The sequence below is a fragment of the Heloderma suspectum genome, chromosome 1, assembly GCF_057233095.1.
Source record: "Heloderma suspectum isolate Gila_16-S chromosome 1, 16-S_ref, whole genome shotgun sequence".
Taxonomy (NCBI): domain Eukaryota; kingdom Metazoa; phylum Chordata; class Lepidosauria; order Squamata; family Helodermatidae; genus Heloderma; species Heloderma suspectum.
The window spans coordinates 100,695,030-100,720,716 of record NC_139458.1 but is presented as its reverse complement, the minus strand read 5'-3'; the positions used below and the strand labels follow the sequence as shown (position 1 = coordinate 100,720,716).

Below are 25,687 nucleotides of genomic sequence, written 5' to 3'. Positions count from 1 at the left end.
TTTCAAATTCTCAAACTACTACTATTTAAAAATATAAATTCAGGATATTAGCATTCATATCACAGTCCCTTAATGTAGTTTCTAACAAGAATGGGCTATGCTCTCTGGGGCTGATCAGAGCTGCAGTCCAACAACATCTGGAAGGCAGCATGTTGCCCTGCCCTGCCCTATATGCACAATTAAAAGGAAAATCCATAAAATGCTCCAATAAAGCACCTGCTGTCTGCCACCAGAGGGCACTGTGGCTTTAAACTCTAATCCTACAATGTCAACCTAGTTTTATAGCACAGCAGTAATTAACCTTCCTTCTTCTCCGTTCACTTCTCCTGCGGCTTGCACAGGTGTTGTCTTGTCTCAGCTAAATGTCATCACGTATATGTGTTACAAGCAATTTCCATGATAATTGTCATAATTGCAGAGAATTACAGATATTATGTCTACTAGAAGGCAGAGTACATCAAGGTCTGAGTTAAACACATAGGTGATGGTTCTTCTGGAAAACAGGGGAGTACTATGGAATGAATGAAAGCATAGATGATTGAATGATTAAGCTACTTACATCATGGAGAGGGTATGCAGCAGTGTAGGTGCCATTATTTAGCAGCCTTTTAATTCCAAACTTCTTCTTCCCTTCTTCTGTTCCATATGGACATCTTGTTAAAATATAGTAAACCTAAAAGGGCGGGGAGGAGTCCCAATGGCGCAGTTTAAAATTACTTTCTTTCCCAACTGAAGGACATTTCACTGCATCATGTAAATACAAAACATTTTTCTTCTCTTCACCATGCTCCAAAAATAGGTCTATGAACCAATTATTTTATTTGATCTTTACATTGATTCACTAATCTATTGCACTGACGTACTGAAATGCTTCAGGACCCTTAATAAAAGCAATTGCTTTGCTTTATGGGAATGTGTGCATGTTTCGACAAATCAAAGCCATCTTCCATTTCTGAAATTTTGAGTGCAGGCTCTAATCCTTGAAGTTTTTGCGGGGTCTGGCCCAGCTAAGCTGAGCCCTTCCTTAAAAGCTGAAATCCCACAGATCAGGTGTTTGGTGGGAAAGAGGAAGCAGTGGGGACAGAATACAGCTCCCAGTGCCCCCTCCCAAACAGCCAGTCATTGAAAATGTAGCTTATAAAAGGCTTCGTACTTAGAGCTCTGGCTGCTGGACTGGATCAAGAGCTACATGTGAAGCACACAGCTGCACTCATGATTCTCCATCCAGTTGTTGTTACTATTTATTAGATGCTTTTCTAAAAAAAGGACTCAAGGTAACTTACAACAAAATTAAAATATAAGAAATGTAAAACAGCTAAAAATAATTATCCACTAAAACAGCACTGCCCCATAAAACAAATAAAGCATCAGTGACAACCATAAACAATTCAACTGATGCATTGAAGAGCTCATCTTTAAGGCCATTGAATGCCTGGGAAGTGAAGTCTTCACCAGGAGCCAAAAAGCTGACAATTTGGTGCCAGGTTAAGACTCTAGCTAGAGAAATGAATAGGAAGCTAATGGGATCGGGGCTTTTGAATTTTATAATGGAAACTGGTGTTCTTCAGCCAGGATTTTCAGTCTAGCTAATTAACAATGGCAAAATTAAAAGAGATGCATGAAGATCGACCTTGTATCACCAGGATGCTGATGTAGCAAAGATAACAATATTTTCTTTGCTGAAACAAAGGTATTTGGGGGAGCAAAAAGGGGCCTGTTCCACAAGGCTACTGGCTTGATTGATAAATTGGGATGCTTATTAAATCTGCACTATAAGTTTTAGATGCTTAATCGTACCAATTAGTTGTTTAAAGCTTGTAGCCCTATCTAAAGTCTACTTGTGGTCTGGAAGAATATCCCCCCCCCCAAAAAAAGCAAAGTTTCACTCAAGGTTGGAAAACTTTCATAAAGAAACTTGAATTGACTAGTTGTAAGGTTGATTTGTGGAAACATTAATAACCTTAAGAAAGGCCTCATAACTCCATCTGTTAAGGGAGTGGGAGTACAGCCAGAAGTGGATCTTTCAGTACTATTGTTCTATACTTTCAGTGAAGAATCTCATGGGCTAAATTGGCCACCAGCTTCACCTCCTCATTTCATTTAATTTCATTGATTACATTTCGATACCACCCTAGAGCTGAGGCTCTCTAGGTGATTCACAAAAATTAACATTTATAACACAAGGATGACAACCAGTGCTGTTTTTCTAGGAATGTGTGACCTTGTGCAGGTGCAGAAAAACAATGCAAGCCTCCTACCACTGCACACAGACATGACCATTGTTAACTGTGTGTGTATTAGAACGGATTGACAGAAGTACTCACAATTCTGTTTCTGACAGATGGGGAGAAAAAAGTACTCTCGTCATCAATGAGGTAGAGTTCCTGCCTTTCCTTGCTAAATGCAGCTGTAAAGTAGTCTGGTTCTGGGTGCATCACTATCTCAGGCAGCCTAAATGGCCAAAATATACAGTCCAAAGGGTTCTCTACGGTACAAGGAATATCATTTTCCTTGATGGGCACTTTGATGTTCAGCACTTCAGCATATGTGATCAGAACCTCCCACGGTGCATGAATCTTCACAAAGTATGTCTTGCCATTTTCAGAATCCTACAAATGAAAAGACAAAGCTTGCTATAAAAGTAAATACATTTCCTCTCCAAATGTATGATGAACCCTATAATGTTTGAAGAAACTCCACATCTGTTTTTTCAACCATAGGTATATCATGTGTGAGAGCAGGACCCTTTTGTGGTTTCCCAGCACATAGCACACAGTGTTCATGTAGTGAACAAAGAAGAGGTGAACACCTGAAACATAAGGCAGAACAGAGGTAACTGCCTTCCAAACCGTATTGTGTGAATAATCCCGAGGCTTGCTGTTCAACCCATTGTTCTTGAAACATTTGCAGGTACCCCTTTTAGGCTCTGAAGCAGAAAAGTTTAGCTCCACTTAAATTCCACTGAAATCAACAGGACTTAAATTAGTTGTGACTAACCCCTCCAATCAATTCCAATGGAAGTTAATCATGACTAACTTTCTATAGACAATGTGGGAGAATAATCAAGGCTAAGAAAAGCCGATAGTGCTAATTGGAGAAGTGCTCCATATTCTGCTTTCATATGTGAAGAAGGAGACCAGCAGAATGAGTCCTAATGTCCCAGCTTTTCCAGCTATAATGCAAGGGCATGTGTTAAGGGAAACAGTTTTCCATAGGGAGTGAGAAAACCATTTTCCACAAGGAGTGAGAAAACCGTCATTGTACCTACAGTCTGCATATGAACTCAGTTATTTTGGGACCTCTTCCTTATCGCTGGAGAATGAATTGTAACCACTTCCCCTGAAGAGCAAAACAGCTCTCCTCCTCTTGGTATCATAAGTATTAAGAAAAACAAATGTGGGATGTCTGATATTAAATAAGGATTAATAATCTAATACACAAACTATCAAGAAAAAATTGTGCCATAGGACATTTATCCTTATTTAATATCAGACAGACAACATTTGAAGCAAAAGGCAGAAAACACTGAAAAATGGGAATTTACTAATACTGCAAAATTGTACTTCTGCCAAACTTTTCTTGAGCCCAGATCTTTCCTGCATCTGCAGCTACTATTTAATGCTCCTCTAGTCCTTTCTGTTCCTTTTGTGTGGGCCTTTAGCAAAACTTCCACTGATGATAATTGAGCAGGATTACAGCCTATATGAACACGATCTACAAAAGGGCTCTACTGCAGTGGGCTACCCTTGTCATCTCCTCCCACCCCCATCAAAGGAAGCGGAGTCCCAGCAAACCCCAGGCATACCTGTGATTAGGCAACCACTTGACCTGATCAACTGGTGCAGCTGCAACAACTCCTGGCCAGGAAGTGAAACGCTTTAGGCTTGAAATTACCCACTGTGGCTTTTGTGGCTTCTCTTGCAGTTGGCTGGAGTACAACAGTGAGCAGTGCAGTCTCCTGATCCCACGTATGCCCAAGGATTCCCAGGGCAGGGAAGAGTAGGGTTATCAGCATAGCACCTTACAGTGCTGTGAGACACAACTGAGTTTTGGATTGCATCTATATACTGCAACCCCTCTAGGAAGAGACTGTGTTGGTGTTATTTTTTTTATCAGTGTCAGACATGGTGTTGGCATCAAACAAATATTAAATACGCTACTAACAGGAAAGCAAATGTTTTACTGCCACTGAAGACACATTATATTTCAAGCTGAGTTCTTGTTTTAAGATATATTTTTTTAAAAAAGTAACAGCCCTTAATACTTTTTTACCTTCTTGTCTTCCGTTTCTAGTTCCAAACCGGCCTTTGCTAAATTGTTCTCAAATTCTTGTCTCCGGTCCTGAAGAAAAACAAACCAGCTCTTTACTTTTTTTTCAAATCGCAAGAGTGTATAATACATACAGAAATAAACTTCTAAAATTAGAGAAGAGCTTTTCAACGACATAATGGAAGGGGGGGTAGGTTTGCCTTATTATTATCAACTAGATTTGCTGGTTGCCTTTCTACAGACAAAAAAATATTTAAAGGCGCCATCCTATGCATGTTTAGACAGAAAACAGTCCTGCAACTCCCAGCATTCCCCAGCCACTCATACAAAATATGCCCCCCCACCAAAAATTTAAAAACGTTGCTGTCTTGTTTATTTTATGCTAACAGCAGCAGCTGAGATAATAAAGGGGTAGGAATTAGGTCTGTATGAACGGGGCCTGGGTCCATTAGGCATGAACAGAACACTACTGAGCAAATCCTCATATTTTCCTTTCCCATCTTCTGGGAGATCCAGGTCCCCAGTGGGAACCAACGTACACACAGGATTTCTAGGACTCTATAGAAGTGGCTTGACATTTTGGTAGCCATATTCTACAGTTTATGGTATAATTTCAACTCTATTGATTCATACACTTGCAACTTGCAGTCACTAAAGGCTTTTCTCTCCATTATTTATTTGTAGAACATGTGAGAATTAGATTCTTAAGGCAACTTACAAAAAGCCAAATACAAATTTAGAATTTAAAAACACCGTAAATATAATAAAATAATAAAACAGTAAATCTGTGCAAACCACTAAAAAGAGCAATAAACTAGCAAACCCAATTCCTTGCTCAAGGACAAAGCGAATTCAGCAGTGACCAGCAGAAGTCTGAGAAAACAAACACATTTTCAGTTGTCTGTGGAAGGTGTGCAGGGAAGTGGCCATTCAACAACTCCTTGAAAGGGAATTCCAAAGAGATGGCCTCACCAAAGGGAAAACCCTTTGTCTACTCTCAGATTTCACAATACTAAAAGTTGGAATGTACACCAGGAGCCAGGCTCTAGGAAAGAATCCCAATCTTAAATGGAGCTGGTAACCTAACTGGAATCTAGTGCCGACAGGCCAGCGCTGGAGTCATATGCTCTTTGTCCTTTACATTACAAAGCTGGCACATTCTGCATGAGCTAAAACTTATGAAGTGTAAGGCACAGTGCAATAGTCTTAACATGAAATTACCACTGCAGAGATAACAGTAGCTAGAGCTCAGTCAAGGAAGAGGGATCACAGCCAGCCTAATACCAAAGCAGTTAATGCTGTCCCTGGCCACTACCATCTCCTGGGCATCCACTAGCAAAACAGGATCAAGAGTACACTCTGGCTGTATACCTATCCCTTATGGGGAAGGACGACCCCTTCCCATGCAGAACAGGCAATGGGTTGAATCGAAAACTGCAACTGAGAAACCCAAAGGAGGCCGAGAAACCCTCCAAAGCAGATTTTTGGCTGGCGCAGAGGGCTGCAGAGGAGAAGAGATAGTGAAGTCCCATTGCACTAGTAGATGTCCGCTAATGCAATGTTAAATTTACCCCAAAATATCCCCACTCCATGCCAAATCCAAATCCAAAGTGTAGCGTATATATAGCAACCTCATGCATGCTATATATTCTATATAGCATGCATGAGGTTGTGATGATCATAAATGTTTATTAGCCCCTACTTGGAATGACATGCACAGTTTGCTTAACAGACTTCCTCTTTTGTATGTAGACCCATCCCATGTTCACCCTCAGGATAATAGTTAAAAGAAGACTTGAATTCCATGGTTTGAGTTTATGAAGATGATAAAAAAAAAAATAAAAAAAACCCCAGGCCCCAAAGTTCAGTGATTAAAGTTCTGATGAATGCGTAATATAATGAATCAGTAAAACATGTTATCTTAAAACGTTGTTACTAATGTAAACATGAGTTCACTTGCAGATACCAATGTTTTTTTCAGCTAACATTAAAGTGATAAGTAAAGAGATAACATTTTATAGCATATTTAAGTCAAGGATTCTCATACAAAGCTTTTGTTTTGATATGCCTCTTTTGGAAGTCTCATAAATCTTCTCCCTTTAAGATCTCCGAGCTGCAAAGAACATTTTGCTTTTAGAATGATGTTAAACATGTCCCACTTTCCTACAGGGTGGAACAATTCACAGGGGGGAGAAAAGGCCCCCTCACACACACTGCTTTATATCTGGGGCTAATGGTTATTACAGTTTGGGTTATTACAATTTGGTAAAACAATAGATAGTATCCAATGGGGCCTGGCCTCCCTGCTAATTCTGTTACACCCCCACTGATTTGATTCTGCTGGCAATGGGTTCTGCCAGTTCCATGCACAAGTGGAACCCAGTGCTTGCACACTGGAAAGGTAGTACTTCCAGGTGTGACAAGCAGAAACACTCCTGTCTGGATCTGGACAGGGTGGCAGGGCTCCCTTCTGTGAGTTCTGCTGACCTGCTCCATTCCAGAAACAAGCATTTCGGGTTGCTCACAGAAGCACTAAATCTCTGTTGTGCAGGTGGTGGGTGCCACTTGTGGAATAGAATCGATGGGGGCATAGCACTCTGTTGGATACTGCCCGACCAGGCAAGAGCATTAGCACATAACACTAATGGTGTCTCTCCATTAAAGAAAAAACCCTCAGTCCTACCACTCTGGAGCCTTTCTGCATTTACTGTGAACTCCCAGATGGTGACCATGTGATTGCTGAGAGGGGAAGTTTTTAATTTTCAATGTTCTATAGTTCTCTCTCTCTCTCTCTCTCTCTCTCTATATATATATATATATATATATTCAATGTTCTATAGATCTCAATGAAACAGTGCCATCTAAGAATGTACACAGCAGGGAAAATCCAGGATATTTAAATACCTCATTATCTCTGGATCTTTCTAACATGGTATAACCAGGAAATACTGCTGGATGTGCCCTGGAGGTTGACGACGTCATGAAAAGAACCTGCAAACTTCTGTGAGTGACCCACCATGACTGCATGATAAAAGCCTCATGTGATTGCACCCTAAACCATGGTTTAGTGCTAGATGCACAAGCAGTTTAGTGCTACATGCTACAAACTTGTGTGCTCTCCTGTTCCAACTGGTAGGAGGAACAAACCAGAATTTAGTTTCACTTTAGCAGATTCCTGGATTGTGATTATGTATGAACCAAGAATTGTGTTTTAAAAGAAACTCTGTTGTTGTTGTTGTTCAGTCATTCAGTCGTGTCCGACTCTTCGTGACCCCAGGGACCATAGCACGCCAGGCCTTCCTGTCCTGCGCTCTCTCCCGGAACGTGCTCAAGTCCATAAAAGAAACTCTATTCAACTGCTAAACAAGCCAACAACAAACCCTGGGATGTTTTGCTAGGCTGTTTAACAACTAGTGTTTATTTTAAACCACAATTCCTGCTTTGTGCATTAGGACAAGCCAGGAATCTTTCTAAAGCAAAACTGAATTCTGGCTTATTCCCTGCATGGGGGTAGAAGAAGAGAGGGGGAAGCTCATGAGCCTGACCTTTTGTGTAGCTCATTTGCTCATCCACATAGCACTAAATCATGGTTTAACATTAGGTACAAATGCTGCCTAACAAATTTAATCCAGGTAAGTTAGCATATAACCAAAATAATGTAACTACCTTAGCAATGCAGTGCTTAGGTTAGCACTTAATATGTTGCAGAAGAACCCAACTCTAGGGGATTAAAATATGTATATTATGGTACTATGCAGCTGAAGAAGATAAATGCGCAATAGCTAGAGATAACAGGATTCGAAAGAGAAGGGATATGAATTAGGGGAAAAAGGAGACTACAATAGGTTTGAGACAAAATGATTGAATCCAAAGGTATTAACCCCCCCTTCACTTGCACACATAGGGACAAGCAATGTATTAAATATCGTAATAGTTAATGTCTCTTTAAGAAAAACAACAACCAACCAGCAGCCATAGTGGTGGAGGGTCAGTGTGTGTGTGTGTGTGTGTGTGTGTGATAGAGTGAGAGATCAGGATCAAGAGTCTGGGGAGGAGGGTTAATACTTTTCCCAAGTGCTGCGATTCCAACAAAAACTGAGCCTCCCCCAAACTCTTTGCTACATGAGGATAGCTGCTATTGATGGCAAATAGCAGCTGGTGGAAATATTCACAGAGTTAACCCTTTCTCCCCGCATGCTGTGATCCTGATCCCTCCACTCTAGTTCCTATTTAAAACAATCAAACAAACCAGACCTGTTAAATATGATCATGCATCTGACATAATGCATAGCTCGGTCTTAAGCAGTTGAGACCAAAGTTTCTCTCCCACTACTGGTGTAAACTTAGACAGGATGGTGTTTACAGCCACTTACTGCTGTTATGAATAGTCAATGGGCTTTTCTTGTATTTGTTAGACTTTTGCATAGAAATGTCAGAGACTACACCTCTTGGCTCCACTCTTTACAGGGTTTTTTTTTTTTACAGCCTACAAGACCATCGGGTCCAACCCCCTGCTCAATGCAGGAAGCCTGATTCCCAGGCAATCTCCCATCCAAGTACTAACTAGGGCTGACCCTGCTTAGCTTCTATGATCAGACGAGATCAGGTGCATCCAGCCCTTTGCTGTGGGTTATGCAAATGTTAAACAACTATACCTCTTGCTCCCACTCTTTAAACAACCCTCACATAACCCAACAATAGACCATGGTCCCCAAGTTTAGACAACACAACAAGCCGTGGCTTGAATATTCAAAAACCATCTGGCATGGACTGGCACACACCATGGCTCTCTGTGGCTCAGATGACATGACAAGCCATGGTGGGCAGTGGTGATGGTGCAAACTGGGTCAGTATCTGTCTAAAACTATTATCTGGTCACAGTCATGGACCTTACCATACTACTTTTCAAGCCTCCCCCCCCCCAATTTGGAATTGTCCACAACTTAATGCAAATTAACTCTTCATAAGGAGAGCCATGCTAGATCAGACCGAGGGTCCATCCAGTCCAGCATTCTGTTCAAAAGTGGCTGACCAGCTGTCAACAAGAAACCAACAAGCAGGACAGGAATACAACAGCACCCTCCCACCCATGTTCCCCAGCAACTGGTGTACATAGGCTTATTGCCTCTGATACTGGAGTTAGCATAGAGTCATCAGGACTAGCAGCCATTGATAGCCTTATCCTCCAGGAATTTGTCTACCCCCCTTTCAAAGCCATACAGATTGGTGGTCATCACTATGTCTTGTGGTAGCGAATTCCAAAGTTTGATTCACTGTGTGAATCTAAAGGTCATGTTACTCTTAGAACATTCTATCTTTAAAAAAATGCACATGCAAATTGTCGCTACCTTCAACAGAAACCAGCATGATTTGCATCCAGATAAATATACTGAGAACTACTATTCATATCCTGCATTGAACAAGTTCTTTGTATTTTAAAACTGAGGCAATTTACTTAATTTCAGGGTTTGTTTTTTTATCTAACACTACTGCGATTGGATAGTATTTCAGCTTCAGCATCTAATTTATTTTTTATGTTCTGCTGAAAGTGGAAGAGTGGCGCTTTTTTGCTGGAGTTTCTTTGTATGAACATTTCAGTCTTCCATTAGCATAATATGTATGCAAAACAAAGCAAGCACAGACTTCCAAATTGTGCAACCATCAGATGTTTTCCCAAGAATGCTTCTATTCTTAGCCCACTCAACTTTGCCAAGTCACTATGCTACAGAGAGAAATCGCTTCCTAGCGATTACTGTACTGAGTTAGACCATGTGTGCATTTTCTCACCAAATCAGCAAAATAAAACCAGTCCTGAAATTAATGCATAGTAAAAGCTCTCTGCTTGGCCATAAGGCTTTGTCTGACAAACACAGCCACCTTCAGTTTTATTGGTCCCAACTGCACATAGTTGGACTGAAGGGAATTTCAGCCTACTCAGGTAGTGTCATCTGGTACTCTTACATCTGCCAAGATCTAATATCCCTATGCATCAGCTATTCATATAGTCCAAGTTCTGGCCCATTTCCATAAAATATCCCATAGAGACTTCAAATGTCTTTATACAGGCGCGCGTGCGCGCGCACACACACACACACACACACACACACACGTGGAGTGGGTAACTTCTGGCCCTCCAAGTGTTTTGGCCGAAAACTCCCATGATATCTTATAATTGGCAATGCTGACTAGGACTGATGGAAGTTGTAGGCCAAAACATCTGCAGGGCCACAAGTTGCCCACTCCTGAATTATACAAAATCATCCACTGCAGTTCCATGGGGTTTGGCGTGAAACCTATGTTATGCTGAATTATGCTGGGGTTGGTACAAATTGGGATAGGAGAGCAGTATCTTCATAAGGTTTCCTTGGGGACCAGCTTGCTTTGAAATATGATTGTGATGTTGCACTAAATTCTGCATTCTCCAAAAAGGAAAGCTTCATACAGATATGAATAGAATATAATAAACAGCTCACAGAGGGGAAAAAGGCAGATGGTAAAACACAAACAGTGTTACAAAAAGTTCAGTCTTGCCATCTGAAAGTAGTGCAACTAAGAGACTAATCCTATGGCCCCTAGACAGAGTCTGAGGGGCCATAGGGTATTTCAGATTCCCAGCTCCGACCTCAGAGCTAGGAATTGGTGCTCCGTTCCCCCCCCCCCCCGCCTGCATCCAACGCAGAAAGAACTACGCAGCCTGCCTCTCCGAGGTCAGGAACAGGACCTTGGAGAGGGGGGAAAGGGGGCATTTTGGTGGGCAGGGAGGGGAGAAGACTGGTGAGGCCAGGATACAAACTATTCTGGGGCCTCTCCAGCCTCTTTCCTCCCCTTCCAAGATGCTTTCACTACATGGGCAAAAAAAGGCTTTCTAGCGAAAATGCAGAAAGGGAGGACAGGGAGGCAAAGATCACCCCTCCTGCTCCTCCCGCCCTGCGTAGGATGTTGGTAAGCCTCTGAGTTTGAGGACTTACAAGCATCGAGGGCGCAACACACAGGATTATGCCATAAAATATTGAACCGTGGAGCTGTACCCTCTGTTCGGAGCATGGGCCTCATTTACAAGTAGTTCCTGCTAGAGAATAATACACATGATAAACTTGTAGTGAAGGGGCTTGCATAACTCAGTGAAGCCATAAGCTATGCCGTGCAGGGCCACCCGAGATGGACAGGTCATGGCAGACAGTTCTGACAAAATGTGGTCCACTGGAGAAGGAAATGGCAACCCACTCCAGTATTCTTGCCAAGAAAACCCCATGGAACATATCACGAGGCTAAAAGAGATGACGCCGGAAGATGAGTCCCTCAGGTCGGAAGGTGTCCAATATACTACTGGGGAACAGCAGAGGGTATTTCCAAGTAGTGCCAGAAAGAGTGAAGCGGCTGGGCCAAAGCCGAAAGGACAGGCAGCTGTGGATGTGTCTGGTGGTGAAAAGAAAATCCGATGCTGTAAAGAACGATATTGTTTAGGAACCTGGAATGTAAGATCAATGAATCAAGGTAAGCTGGAGGTGGTCAAACATGAGATGGCAAGATTGAACATCGACATCTTGGGAATCAGCAAACTAAAATGGACAAGCATGGGCGAATTTAATTCAGGTGACCATCATATCTACTACTGTGGGCAAGAATCCCTTAGAAGAAATGGAGTAGCATTCATAGTCAACAAAAGGGTGGGAAAAGGAGTACTGGGGTACAATCTCAAAAACAACAGAATGATCTCAGTACAAATCCAAGGCAAACCATTCAACATCACAGTAATTCAAGTCTATGCCCCAACCACTGAGGCTGAAGAAGATGAGGCTGATCGGTTCTATGAAGACCTACAACGCCTTCTAGAACTAACACCAAAAAAAGATGTCCTCTTCATCATAGGGGATTGGAATGCTAAAGTAGGAAGTCAAGAAATCACCGGGATAACAGGCAAGCATGGCCTTGGTGTACAAAATGAAGCAGGACAAAAGCTAATAGAGTTTTGCCAAGAGAACACGCTGATCATAGCAAACACTCTTTTCCAACAGCACAACAGACAACTCTGCACTAGGGATGGCGGAGAATTTCTCCCCGAATCTTCGGGAGGCCGAGCATTCGGCCCCCCGAAGTTGGTTGGGAAATTCTCTGCCGGCCCCCCGCCCCCCCCCGGGATGGGACTTACCTTCGGCGAATGTCCCTCTCGGCGGCGGATCCCGGCGGTGGTTCGGCGCGGGCGGGGGCAGCGGCCGGTCTCCCGACCGGCTGCCGCCGCCGCCATTGCAAAAAAAAAAAAACTAAAGTAAAAAAAAAAACAACACCCGTGATAGGCTACGTAACGATTTACGTAGCCTATCACGGCTAGATTTCCAAAGTCAGCTGTGATAGGCTACGTAAATCGTCACATAGCCTATCACGGGTGACTCTGGGGAAAAAAAAAAAGCGCGTACGCAAATGGCGGCGCCCATGGGGCGCCGCTATTTGCGTTCCTTAGTTTGGCACGTCTAGTCGACGTAAAGATTTACGTAGACTATGGCGAAAATAAGGGCACGCTATTTGCGTTGCCCTTATCTTCGCCGTAGTCTATGTAAATCTTTACGTAGCCTAGACGTGCCAAAATAATGAACGCAAATGGCGGCGCCCCATGGGTGCCGCCATTTGCGTACGCGCTTTTTTCCCCCAAAGTCACCCGTGATAGGCTACGTGACGATTTACATAGCCTATCACGGCTGACTTTGGAAATCTAGCCGTGATAGGCTACGTAAATCGTCACGTAGCTTATCACGGGGTCTTTTTTTTTTTACTTTTTGTTTCGCGGCCGGGGAGGCGGGGCGCTTCTCCCCGGCCTGAATTTCGGCCGGGCGAGGCGGGGCGCCTCCCCCCCCGGCCTGAATTCCGCCCGGGCGAGGCGGGATGCCTCCCCCCCCTCACCTGAACTTCGGGGGGAGAAGCAAAGCGCCTCCCCCCCACCGCGAAGCCAAGCTGCGAAAACGTAAGTGACTTTCGTACATCCCTACTCTACACATGGACATCACCAGATGGTCAATATTGAAATCAGATTGATTATGTCCTTTGCAGCCAAAGATGGAGAAGCTCTATACAGGCAGTAAAAACAAGACCTGGAGCTGTCTGTGGCTCAGATCATGAGCTTCTTCTTGCAAAATTTTGGCTTAAATTGAAGAACGTAGGGAAAACCACTAAACCATGCAGGTATGACCTAAATCATATCCCTTATGAATATACAGTGGAGGTGAGGAATAGATTTCAGGGATTAGACCTGATAGACAGAGTGCCTGAGGAACTATGTACGGAGGTCCGTAACATTGTTCAGGAGGCAGCAACTCAATCCATCCCAAAGAAAAAGAAATGCAAGAAAGCCAACTGGCTGTCTGATGAGGCTTTACAAGTAGCTGAGGAAAGAAGGGAAGCGAAAAGCAAGGGAGAAAGGGGAAGATATATCCAAGTGAATGCAGAGTTCCAGAGAGACAAGAAGGCCTTCTTAAATGAACAATGCAAAGAAATCGAGGAAAACAACAGAATGGGAAAGACTAGAGATCTCTTCAAGAAAATTGGAGATCTCAAGGGAACGTTTTGTGCAAAGACGGGCATGAAAAAGGACAAAGAAGGCAGGGACCTAACAGAAGCAGATGAGATTAAGAAGAGGTGGAAAGAATACGTAGAAGAACTATACAGGAAAGATCTTAATGTCCCCGATAGCCATGATAGTGCGGTCACTGAACTTGAGCCGGACATCCTCAAGAGTGAAGTCAAGTGGGCCTTAGGAAGCATTAATAACAACAAAGCTAGCGGAGATGACAGTCTTCCAGCTGAGCTATTTAAAATCCTAAAAGATGATGCTGTTAAAAGTGCTGCACTCAATATGCCAACAAATTTGGAACACTCAACAGTGGCTGCAAGACTGGAAAAGGTCAGTTGACATTCCAATTCCAAAGAAGGGCAACGCCAAAGAGTGTTCAAACTACCGCACAATTGCACTCATTTCACATGCCAGCAAGGTGATGCGCAAAATCCTACAAGCTAGGCTTCAGCAGTATGCAAACCGAGAACTACCGGAAGTACAAGCTGGGTTTCCAAGAGGCAGAGGAACTAGAGATCAAATCGCCAACATTCGCTGGATCATGGAGAAAGCAAGAGAATTCCAGAAAAACGTCTATTTCTGCTTCACTGACTATGCTAAAGCCTTTGATTGTGTGGATCACAACAAACTGTGGCAAATTCTTAAAGTGATGGGAGTACCAGACCACCTTACCTGTCTCCTGAGAAACCTGTACGAGGGACAAGAAGCAACAGTAAGAACCGGACATGGAACAACCGATTGGTTCAAAATTGGGAAAGGAATACGACAAGGCTGCATATTGTCACCCTGCTTATTTAACTTATATGCAGAGTACATCATGAGAAATGCTGGGTTGGACGAATCACAGGTCGGAATTAAGATTGCTGGGAGAATTATCAACAATCTCCGATATGCAGACGATACGACCCTAATGGCAGAAAGTGAAGAGGATCGAAAGAGCGTCTTGTTGAGGGTGAAAGAAGAGAGTGCAAAAGCTGGTTTGAAATTCAACATTAAAAAAACTAAGATCATGGCATGTGGCCCCATCACTTCCTGGCATATAGAAGGGGAAGAAATGGAAGCAGTGACAGATTTTATTTTCTTGGGCTCCAAGATCACGGCAGACGGTGACTGTAGCCATGAAATTAAAAGACGCTTGCTCCTTGGGAGGAAAGCTATGGCAAACCTAGACAGCATAGTAAGAAGCAGAGACATCACCTTGCCGACAAAGGTCTGTCTAATCAAAGCTATGGTTTTCCCAGTAGTAATGTATGGCTGTGAGAGCTGGACTATAAGGAAGGCTGAGTGCCAAAGAATTGATGCTTTCGAACTGTGGTGCTGGAGAAGACTCTTACGTGTCCCCTGGACTGCAAGGAGGTCAAATCAGTCCATCCTAAAGGAAATCAACCCGGAGTGCTCATTGGAAGGACAGATACTGAAGCTGAAGCTCAAATATTTTGGCCACCTAATGCAAAGAGAAAACTCTCAGGAAAAGACCCTGATGCTTGGAAAGACTGAAGGCAAAAGGAGAAGGGGACGGCAGAGGATGAGATGGCTAGATAGCATCACCGATGCAATGAAAATGAACTTGAGCACTCTCCTGGAGAGAGCGCAGGACAGGAAGGCCTGGCGTGCTATGGTCCATGGGGTCACGAAGAGGGGGACAGGACTGAACGACTGAACAACAACAACAACAACAACAACAACAACAACAAAGCATCATGGACAGAATATTTTACCCTTGCAATCAATGCACTGTTTTTTATTCAGAATCTGAATGCAATAAAGTTTCTAAATAGCATTACTTTAAAATAATATGCTGTGTATTTTAAAGTGGACTAGTGGAATTAGCCAGTAAAGCTTGCCTATCTTCCTGCTGCCTCCTATGCAGCGCTAGCATGGAGCCTAAAGATTTCTGCTGTGCAATGGTTATTATTCACATAATGGATTCACATATCATTTGCCTGATCTAAATAAGCCAGTCTTCCAGATTGAAGAATATAATCAGCACAGGATGGTTGTCAGGATCCCCCAAAATACTCCTCTGTTGTCCTGTGAGAATCACTCAGGGGCCCACTTTATACAACCAAAAATCAGCCCTGGCCACCCAGCCACTTCAGTGTACATTCCACTCTACTCATGGCCATATGCTTGATTGCTCTGTTGCATGCTAAACGTGCTTTCAGATCATGACCTGGAGTGCAGAAAAAGTTTCTCCCCAATGAGGAATGATACACACTTTGAGAACAAGCATGTCTGCCATGTTTATACCAACGTAGTTAAGCAGCACAATGTAATGTGTGAAGAATTGATTTTAAACATGCAGGAGTATGTTGTGGATAAGCAACAGGCAAAGTTGTCTCTTCTTTCTGTATAAAACTGTATAAAAGAGTGGTATTTACAATGATATGGAACAAGATGTGAAGTGTTGTGCTGTTCTGCAGTGTATTTGTTGTTGTTGTTGTTGTTGTTCAGTCGTTCAGTGGATTGACCTAAATGATCAGTAAAACCCTTTTACTGTGCAAAGATAAAAAGTACCAGGGACAAAGTTCTCATTCCACCTAAAGAGATAATATTGTATCTGTTGCATTATATTTATGCCTTTGTAGATAAAGAAATCCAAATCGCTTACAGTCTGGTCCTCAAGCTTCTCTGTCAGGGAAAGACAAGATCTAATGAACTGAAGTCACCAATTGTAAACAAAAGGGACTTGCTGAAATGCTGATTTTGTGATTACACCAGAAGAGTTAAATAATTTACTAGATCCCTGAAAACCTCTAGCACGTTATATATGCTGCATGTCAGCCCATTCATTTTTGAAAATGCATGGGTTTGATTATAAAACAAGCCACACTGAGATGGAGATCTAACATTTTTTCTAACAGTTTTTCAGGCCTCCCTTGGTCCTGAATATATTATCCTGAGCTTGATGGTCAAAGTCCCTCTTGCAAAATAGCCTATAGCACAGCACACATTCCTTTCCTATACTACCATGGGCTAGGTAAGAGATCACAGCAGTAGCCTGCAGTTCCTAGTTCAGCTACCAAGGCCCAGCTAGCTGATTTAGGATTATCAAGAGAAAATGGGGTGAGAGGGAACTGAGGAAAGACTTAACATTTCACCCCTTCCTAAATAATACTAGGGATGGCGGAGAATTCCACCACAGATTTCAGTGAGGCTGAATACACTGGATTCAGCCCACCAAAACCCGTGGCGGAATGGCCTCCCATCCCCCGCCACCCCCCGGAATCCCCCCGGGATGAAACTTAGCTGGGGAGGATGCGGAGGTGGCGGCGGTTCTGGCGGCGGCGGCTGGTGTCTCGGCCGGCTGCTGCGGCTGCAAATGGTGGCCATTGTAGCGGCCGCCATTTGCGTCCTTCCAGGCTGCTGTGATAGGCTACGTAAGTATTTACGTAGCCTATCATGGTAAAGGTAGCCACACAAATGGCGTAGCGGCCGCCGTTTGCATAGCTGCCTTTACCCTAATAGGCTACATAAATACTTATGTAGCCTATTACGGCAAAGAGCAAGGGAGCAAACGGTGTAGCGGCCGCCGTTTGCGCCCCTGCTCTTTGCCGTGATAGGCTACGTAAATACTTACGTAGCCTATCATGGCAGCCTGGAAGGATGCAAATGGCAGCCACTACGACGGCCGCCATTTGTGGCCGCAGCAGCCCAGCTGCGGCCGGAACTCCGGCTGCGGCTGGCCCCGGCTGGCGGCTCCGTGGACCTGCCACGGAGCGGAGCTGGCCAGGGAGGATTCTGGGGGGAGGGACGGAGTGCCTCCCCCCCCCACCGCGGATGCCCCAGGGCGGAACCAGGTAGGTGTTTCCTACATCCCTAAATAATACTGGCAGAGACACTTCTGTTCGCTACAGCACTTCAGTGCTCTAGCAAATTTGTGCAAAAGCAAATTTGTGCAAAAATGGAATTGCACAAAGGGGGTTGGAGCTATAACCCCCTGACAGTTTACTGGAATGGGGCAAAACTGCACAGCTGGGGTGCCCTCATGGGGAACCTTCAGATGGTGGAGTGGATAATTGCACAATTTTGCTTTTTCATGGAAAAGTACAAAGAAAAGGAAAAAGGGGGTGGGAGCCATTACTCCCTGTTTGCTGGAATGCAGCAAACTTGCGCTGGTGGGGTGCTCTAATAGGGAGCCTTCAGATGTTATACTGGATAATTGCTGGTATTAGCTTCTTCATTCAAAAGAGAATAGCTCTTCTCCTATTCCCCCATTTTCCTCTATTTCCCCGCTATTTTGCGCATAATCGCAGCTTGGCTCGCGATGGGGACAGGTGCCCCTGCAGCACTTGTCGGCCGCTCACCAGGCCCTCCAGTAGCTCATGCAGTACTGTATGGTGGAGGCAACTTTGTGAGTGAATGACAAGCCCAACTGTCATCAGTCATCACATCTTTACTTTAAAAGCTAAATTATGATTATTCAGCATATGTCTATTGGCACTAGCAGAACTTCACATACGTAAAATTAAGTATCTAAAATAGAACTATTATACGTTCAATGAAAAGAACAACAATACGAATAGCATCCTGACATATCTGCAGAAGTAGGGATGTACGAAAGTCACTTACCTTTTCGCAGGGGTGATTTGCGGTGGGGGGGAGGCGCTCCGCACCTCCCCCCGAAATCCTAACCCAGCTGGCTCCGTTCCACAGCAACTCCGCGGAGCCACCGGCCAGTGCATTCGCAGGCATCTGGAGCCTGCGGACGCAAATGGCTGTAGCTACGGCCGCCGCCATTTGCATTCCTTTTTGGCCATGATAGGCTACGTAAATATTTATGTAGCCTATCACAGCGAAAGACAGTGGCGCAAATGGCGGCCGCTACGCCATTTGCGCCGTTTTTTTACAGTGATAGGCTACTTAAATATTTACATAGCCTATCACGGCAAAAAAAAGAGGAACGCAAAGGTGGCGGCTATGGCGGCTGCCATTTGCATTCCCTTTTTTTGCCGTGATAGGCTACGTAAATACTTGCATAGCCTATCACGGCCTCTGCAGGGACGCAAATGGCATCCCTGTGTTAGCCGTGATCCTATCGCGGCCTAAATGGGGAAGCGAATGGTGACCGCAGATGCGGCCGCCATTTGCAAAGCAGCGCGAACGGCACCAGGTAAATGCTCTGTTTCGCGCGCCTTTCGCAGGGAGGTGGGGCGGGGGGCTTCGTTCCACCACGGATTTCAGGGGGCCGAATGCACTGGCATTTGGCATCACAGATCTGTGGCAAAATTCTCTGACATCCATAACAGAAGCAGATACCAACGTAGAACAAAATTTCAGGCCAAAGTACATCATGCTTCAGTACACTGCATGGACATGGGGCTCTCTAGACAAACTATTTTGTTCTGATGGTACAAAGAGGCAAAAGGAGTAGGTTCCCCAAGTATATCTTTTAGAAGATGGCATAAAAGAAACTCACCACTTTTTTTTCCCCTTCTATTTTTGGATCATCCACATAAGCAAGTACGAAGTCTATTCGCCGGACACCATCTCTGAAGAAAACCGAGTCCTTGCTTTGATGCCGCTTATCAATCTACAGAAAATATAATGCACATTATTAACATCTGGGTGCTTATAAACGTGGCATAAAACCACATGTCTTTCAGTTTGTTTCAAGCATTCAGTCACCTAGTTCCAGAAAAGGTCTACAGACATAATAAAGCTTGAACTCCATTTCCTTTTGTTGTATGAGATTTATGAAATAATTAGCAGGAAATGTCCTATAATTCATGGATATGGGTGGTGGTGGTTATAATACATTCCCTTCCCCTTTATACTTCCTCCTATTTGCACTCCTATCACTAATCTTCCAGCCAGTCACTCACACCATTGGCCCTCCCTCCATGTATGAGCAAGCTCAGCACACATACACGCACACACACACCACTCTCAAGTCACTCACTTTGTTGCATGAGATTTATGAAATAACAGCATCTGAAGCTGGTTGTATGTGTATCTTACACATCCACCATACATCAGCCAAGTTGTAGAACATTACATTAGTATGAAAATGACGAAAGACCACTATCTGTAAATGCCTGTTAGTGTTTGCCCAAATTCCTGCTTTTAGAAGCCACTGCAAACATTGCAAAAGCAAATATTTTAGTCCCAGTGTAATTAGGTACTGTGAAATAATATTCTGCTGAAAACATGACACAGATGCAACATGTGAAAGCAGGAAGCACAGCAGTGGTGCTGAAAGTAACAAAAATCTGTTTTTTCTTTCATATTAAGGTTTAGGAAAGCAACAGATGCCCAGCAATGAAATCTAGTTTACTGCAGATTATGTGAGAACACATGTGGGAACAGCTGTAGCGTACTACATAGTTATGCACAAAGTTGGAAATGAGGTCTTACTACTTTTTTTTGTTCTATTTCACACATTTAAAAGGAGATTATTAACAATCATGTAGCAGTAGAGTTCAATAAGTTCCCCTGAGCTTGCTTTGTAATTGGCAAAGCTCTTTCTGAGCTTTCTCAGACAAATCTCTTAATAATTCTCCAGGAAAACTCAGAAAAAACATGTCCAAGAGAGCTCCCTGCCAGTACTCTACTATCAACACCCTCTCAAACAATTGGTTGTCTCCCTCCTCTTCCCAAACTTGCTGTGCAAGTGGATGGTGAGAGGAAACTGGTAGCAAAAAATTGACAGCTATAGCTCCCAGCCTTCCTGGGGGAAATGGAAGTCTTAAGCCAGAAGCTTCTGCTGCTACAAGGCCTTCTGAAATGCAGTCTCGGTGCAAGAGAAAACTTGGGAAATGAAAGACCTCGAATTAAGTCAAGCCCCTTATGAGTTGGGCCAAACTGCAGGGGGAGTTTGGGCTTGGCTCAAATTAGGCTGGGGGAGGGGGGGGAACTCTGCTAGGAAGCAAATAACTTTTCATTTAAGCAAGTGTTTGGCCTACTTATTCTTTGCTGTTCTCTGTTTTAATTTGTATTTGTAATTTTTTGTTTTTTAACTGGCTACCATTTTTGGACTTTTCATCTGATTTTTATCTGACTTCATTGTGTTACTGTTTATTACATATGTGTATTGGTTATAATCTATTTGTACATTCATGGTGTATCTTATTTTTTATGGCTGCTTTGGGCATTTTTAATGGAAAGGTGAGGTATAAATGTATCAGATAAAGAAACAAACAAACAAACTCCTGATTTTGCTATTCTAAATGCCTTGAGACTTGACATTATCAGTAGTGGCAGTAGTAGCGACCACATATAGCAAATTTAGTGCCAAATTTTACTGTCAGGTTTTTATTCATCCCCACAATTCTGCAAGGTACCTTATCATCTCCATTCTGTTGTAATGTCTGCAGTGACAAAAGAGATCAGATTGGTGCCTCGGTTTATAATTCCTGCTGACATCTGATAACTTCTTTTACATTTGTGGTTGTTGATCAATTATGCCTGTTTTATAATTGTTTTTGCCGTTGCTGAATCATGCCATGTTTTGTTTTCTAGTATATCGTTGCACTGGTTTTGGGATCTGTTTAAATCTTGAAGACTTTATTTCTGCATGGAAATATGACTCATAAGAGTTTAAAATCAATTAATTTGCAAGATAATCCACCTGGTTCACACAATTAAGTTGCAATGCCTATTATACCTAAGGGTATACACAGTATTGCCCATTTCAGACCTTTTTTGGTATGGTGTGTGTGTCTATGTGTATGCCCTGATTGTGATAGCATGCCCAAATCTTCTCTGTAACCAATCTCTCTATAAGTTGGTTGATCACTGGAAAAATGAGGTGTTGTTATTTACAATGTGTATAGGCTGCTATGCAAATAGTCAACAGATACATGGTGTTTGGGTATGTCCGGGGGTCTGGGCGTGCTAACGGCAATCACGCCCACCCTGTACAGAGAACATCTGTATAAGGCTGAGTCTAGCCTACTTTGGGATTGTAATCCACGACCTTGAAGGTTGGTACCAAAATTATTCCCTTCATTTTTTAATGGCTAGAAGGATTCTCTAAATAATAGATTTCAGATAGCACCCTATATGAAATCCATCCATGGTATAGTATAATTTGGTTAGATTTGCAGATATGTGGGCAGAGCCTGGATGTGGTCATCAAGTTCAATATTAAATTATTTTAGGGGTGTGTCGTTTATGTTCTGTTTAACAAGCAAGCTAAAATTACAGCTCATCTTTTTTTCTGCTTCAAACTCTGCCTGGTTTAAGCTCAGCTCTTGTTTACATCATGTGAACTCCCTAAAAAAAAAGCTAAAGAAAACGGAAGAAGAAAACTAAACTAAAGAAAACTCTAAACTAAACAAAGAAGAAGCTATGGGAGGATTCATTGGGTTGCAAATCTTGTTCCTAATCAACCAGAGACATCACATAGTGAAGCTTGTTATCACTGCAGCCATCCAAGCTGTTAGCAGTATCATTTATCCATGGTTTACCCTGAGACGCTGCTTCAGGAACAGATTGAATCTCCTTCCAGTCTTCTGGAACAACCAACAGGGAGTTAGCATGTGAGCACACAAAAACTAAAAGTCTGCAATTTCACAAAATCAGGGGATAGAAAGTATTTTTCTGGATCTGAATGGCTATGTGGCAATGTTTAAATCTTCCAGAAAAAAGAACAAATCTCAGGGACAGGATATGCTTACGTAGGACATCAGGTCTCCTGAGGTCTGATTTAGACATTCAACATTTTTTCTTTGAGATATGCTTTCACTCTTTCCGTGACACATTTACGTAGAGAAAATAATTTGATCTAAGAGACATACGTGATAGATACAGTAGCTCGGTTCACACAATTGGCAGTTAACAAGCTATGGTGGCTTGTTAATTACACTGAGCACGCCGGTCACATGCTGAGGGGATTTGCATAATTACCCTCGACAGTGCAGCTTGTCATGTCGTGTGAAGCCGGCTAGGGTCCCCCAGTATGTGACCGGCATGTGCAGCGTAGTTAACAAATCACCGTAGTTTGTTAGCTGCTTGCCAATTGTATGAACCTGTTCATTCTTAGCAATTTGGAATTAATTCCTGTGATCACAATGGCTGTGCTGCTGCAATCACAGAAATGGCTGCCAGAAAGCTACAGCTGTACCTGAAGACATCCCAAGTCAGATGTTATGTGTTCACACAAATGTATGCCTGATGGAAGTTGTGCTGTAACACATGGAAAAGACTGTGAATATCTGAACTTGCCTGCGGTCAAATATGTGGCTAGCCTGTCCATATGATAACTGAGGCCAACTTCCACAGCTGTGCAGTTGGCATTGTAGAATTCCTGCTATTAGCACTGAAGTATTCCAAGGACGAAAGGACTTATTTTCTCCAACCCCCTTCGCATGTTTGTAATTATGTGATACAGGGCAAAACTGGAAGTGTGGATGTGTTCTCCATCTTACAGAGCTAAGAACAGCTATAAGCCTCAGATCTTAGTTCTGACCTGACTTGACATTTTACCAGGATGTGATTAAAATCAGGTTCAGGGTCCTCCTTATTCGTACCTTCAAAGTAAAATACAGGCCACCTGTCTCTTAACAGCTAAGTAGGTTGTGTTCAAGCTTTTAGCACCTCACTCCCTGAAGAAAGCTGGATTCCTAACGTCAAAATAAATACAAGGTCAGCCACCAATAAGACAGCTAAGGAAAGCAAATTCTGGCTATGGCTTACACCACTGAATTATGTTAACAATATATATGACTTGATTTCTCATATATTTATTATGTCAGATGCATACTGTAAGAAATATTTACTGCGTACACAATCATCTTATAGAACTGTCAGTAAAAGGAGATGATGCTACATAAGTGCTGTATTGTAGTAACATCCAAATGTTACTAAAGCCTGCTGACATCATTCTGTGGATGTAAGAGTGGCCAGGAACACTAAGGAAATATATCTGATGGACCAGGGTAACAGAAAGCAGTGAAGTCACACCTGTACTTTTCCAAATCTTCAAATTCACAACACAGTGTGTTAGAGGTAGCAAAGAGTTGCATTTTTCCAGGGCAGACTTATTTTACTAAATTGTACAAAATATTAATATCTAAATTGAGGCTAGGCTAAAAATTAGTTAAGTATCTCTTAAAAACCATCCAAAACAGAAATATTCAAGCAATTACTAAAAAAAATGATATAACAAAGGTCTACTTCATTTAAGCACATTAACAACACAATCCTAGGCATGTCTGCTAAGAAGTTCTCAGTAAATGTGTATAGCACAGGTGGGCAACCTGGTGCCCTTCAAATGTTTTGGACTAGAAACACAATAATCTCCAACCTGTATGGCCAATGGGTCAAAGATTATGGGAGTTGTAGGCCAAACCATCTGGAGGACACCAGGTTGCCTACCTATGGTGTCTATGGGCCAAAACAGGTATTAAAGAGGTATCTAGCAGCTACGTCTTTTTTTTCATTTTTACTCTAGAGTTTGGGCAGGGGGCCTATTCTGAATCAGTCCCCTAGCATGGGGGGTGGGGGGTGTTAACCCTTCACCTCCTGCGATAGGCCCTGATCTAGATTGGGCCCTTGTGCCTGCAATTTCTATTGCAAAATAGTGATCCATTTGCTTTTTGGATCGCTATTTTGCAATAGAAACTGCAGGCGAGCCCCTCCTCCCCAAATCGGCCCCATAGTGGGGGAAAAAGGGGTTTTAAAAAATCAGAAAACACCTACTCTCATGGTAGAGTCCCAATCTGGATTGGGGGTCCTGCACTAAGTCTCAAGTAAAAATGAAAAAGTAATATCTGTTTTGGTATTAGAATTGCAGCCTGAAGGAATTAATGTTAAATCCTAAAGCTATGATTAGTGATGGGTGAACTTACCCCAAACGAATTTGTTATTTCCTCTGAAAGTAATGAATTCATCCATGTAATCTCGGACAAGAGTTCTCCTTTAATCTGAGATCTTATTCTGTGGATATGAGTTTTTGCACATGCACAATATCAAACTGCATCTGGGAGCTATAGTTTGAAATTGTGTAGTGTGTCATGATATCATGCATCACCATGTTATGTACTCTTCCTGATTGGCTGTTTCCTTGTGGCCTTTATACATAATGTTTACTTGCCATCGCCACTTGGTATATGGAAGAGAAAGACAGGGATTGGAATATAGAGGCGTATACAACCTACATAGTTGTTTCTTCTAACATTACTGGCTTGTGGAAAGAGTTAAACTGAAAATCTTTCCCGAAAGGGTTAAAGTGACATCATCATCACATTTCCTCCTGAAAGAAAAGGGTTAAACCAACCAACTCAGCACATGCACAGAAATGCTGTAGTTTAGTTGCAGACTGCACATGCTCCAAAGTTTGCAATCTACTCTGAAATTAATAACAAATCCATAAGACAGTGATCCAAGCTCGCTACAAAGGTGACTAATGAGTGAAATTTGGTGGCACTGTGGCACCACTAATTATGATAAGGATTGTGAATGTTCTGTTGTTTACACAAGTGGAGGATATGGCATAAAATTCAGTATCCCGAGAAGCTCAGCTTCCATTTTATTTATTTTATTTTTTGCAGCCAATTTCCTAGCCTTCTGGCTGTGAACATAGTCCTGAAAGTGCATGGGCAGTGCCCAGTGCCCAGTGCAATCTAAGGAGCCTGAATGTATGTGCATGTGCAGTGTCAGAGAACGGAACTTCATGACCTTGCACAGTTTTTTGCACCTCTCAATGACTAGCAATTTGCACCATCCCACCTTTCTTGGCACAGAAAGGTGGTTTGAGTTTTCTGGGTGAATAATGCTGACCTTCTCCCACCTCTCACCTCAACGGCAGAGGACATGCAACCCTGGTTAAAAATCTTACTTGCTCAAAAAATAAATACAGGGTGATGCAGCCCAAGATCAGCAGTTCTAAAGTGTACTGGTTTGAATGGGAGA

At 42.8% G+C, this 25,687-nt stretch overlaps 1 protein-coding gene across 3 annotated transcripts in view; it reads right to left on the bottom strand.

The window, feature by feature from the left end:
* Nucleotides 1-25,687, bottom strand: part of ANO5 (anoctamin 5) — a 109,070-nt gene that overhangs the window by 36,026 nt on the left and 47,357 nt on the right. For 2 of the 3 annotated variants that reach the window (XM_084852364.1, XM_084852346.1), the window contains exons 3-7: nt 22,243-22,287; nt 19,251-19,364; nt 4,273-4,341; nt 2,325-2,609; nt 560-673 (exon numbers count right to left, since the gene is read on the bottom strand). In XM_084852364.1, the coding sequence (XP_084708490.1) occupies nt 560-673; nt 2,325-2,609; nt 4,273-4,341; nt 19,251-19,364; nt 22,243-22,287 (627 nt within the window). The remainder of the gene's footprint in view (nt 1-559; nt 674-2,324; nt 2,610-4,272; nt 4,342-19,250; nt 19,365-22,242; nt 22,288-25,687) is intronic. The other variant, XM_084852355.1, reaches the window with a different exon arrangement.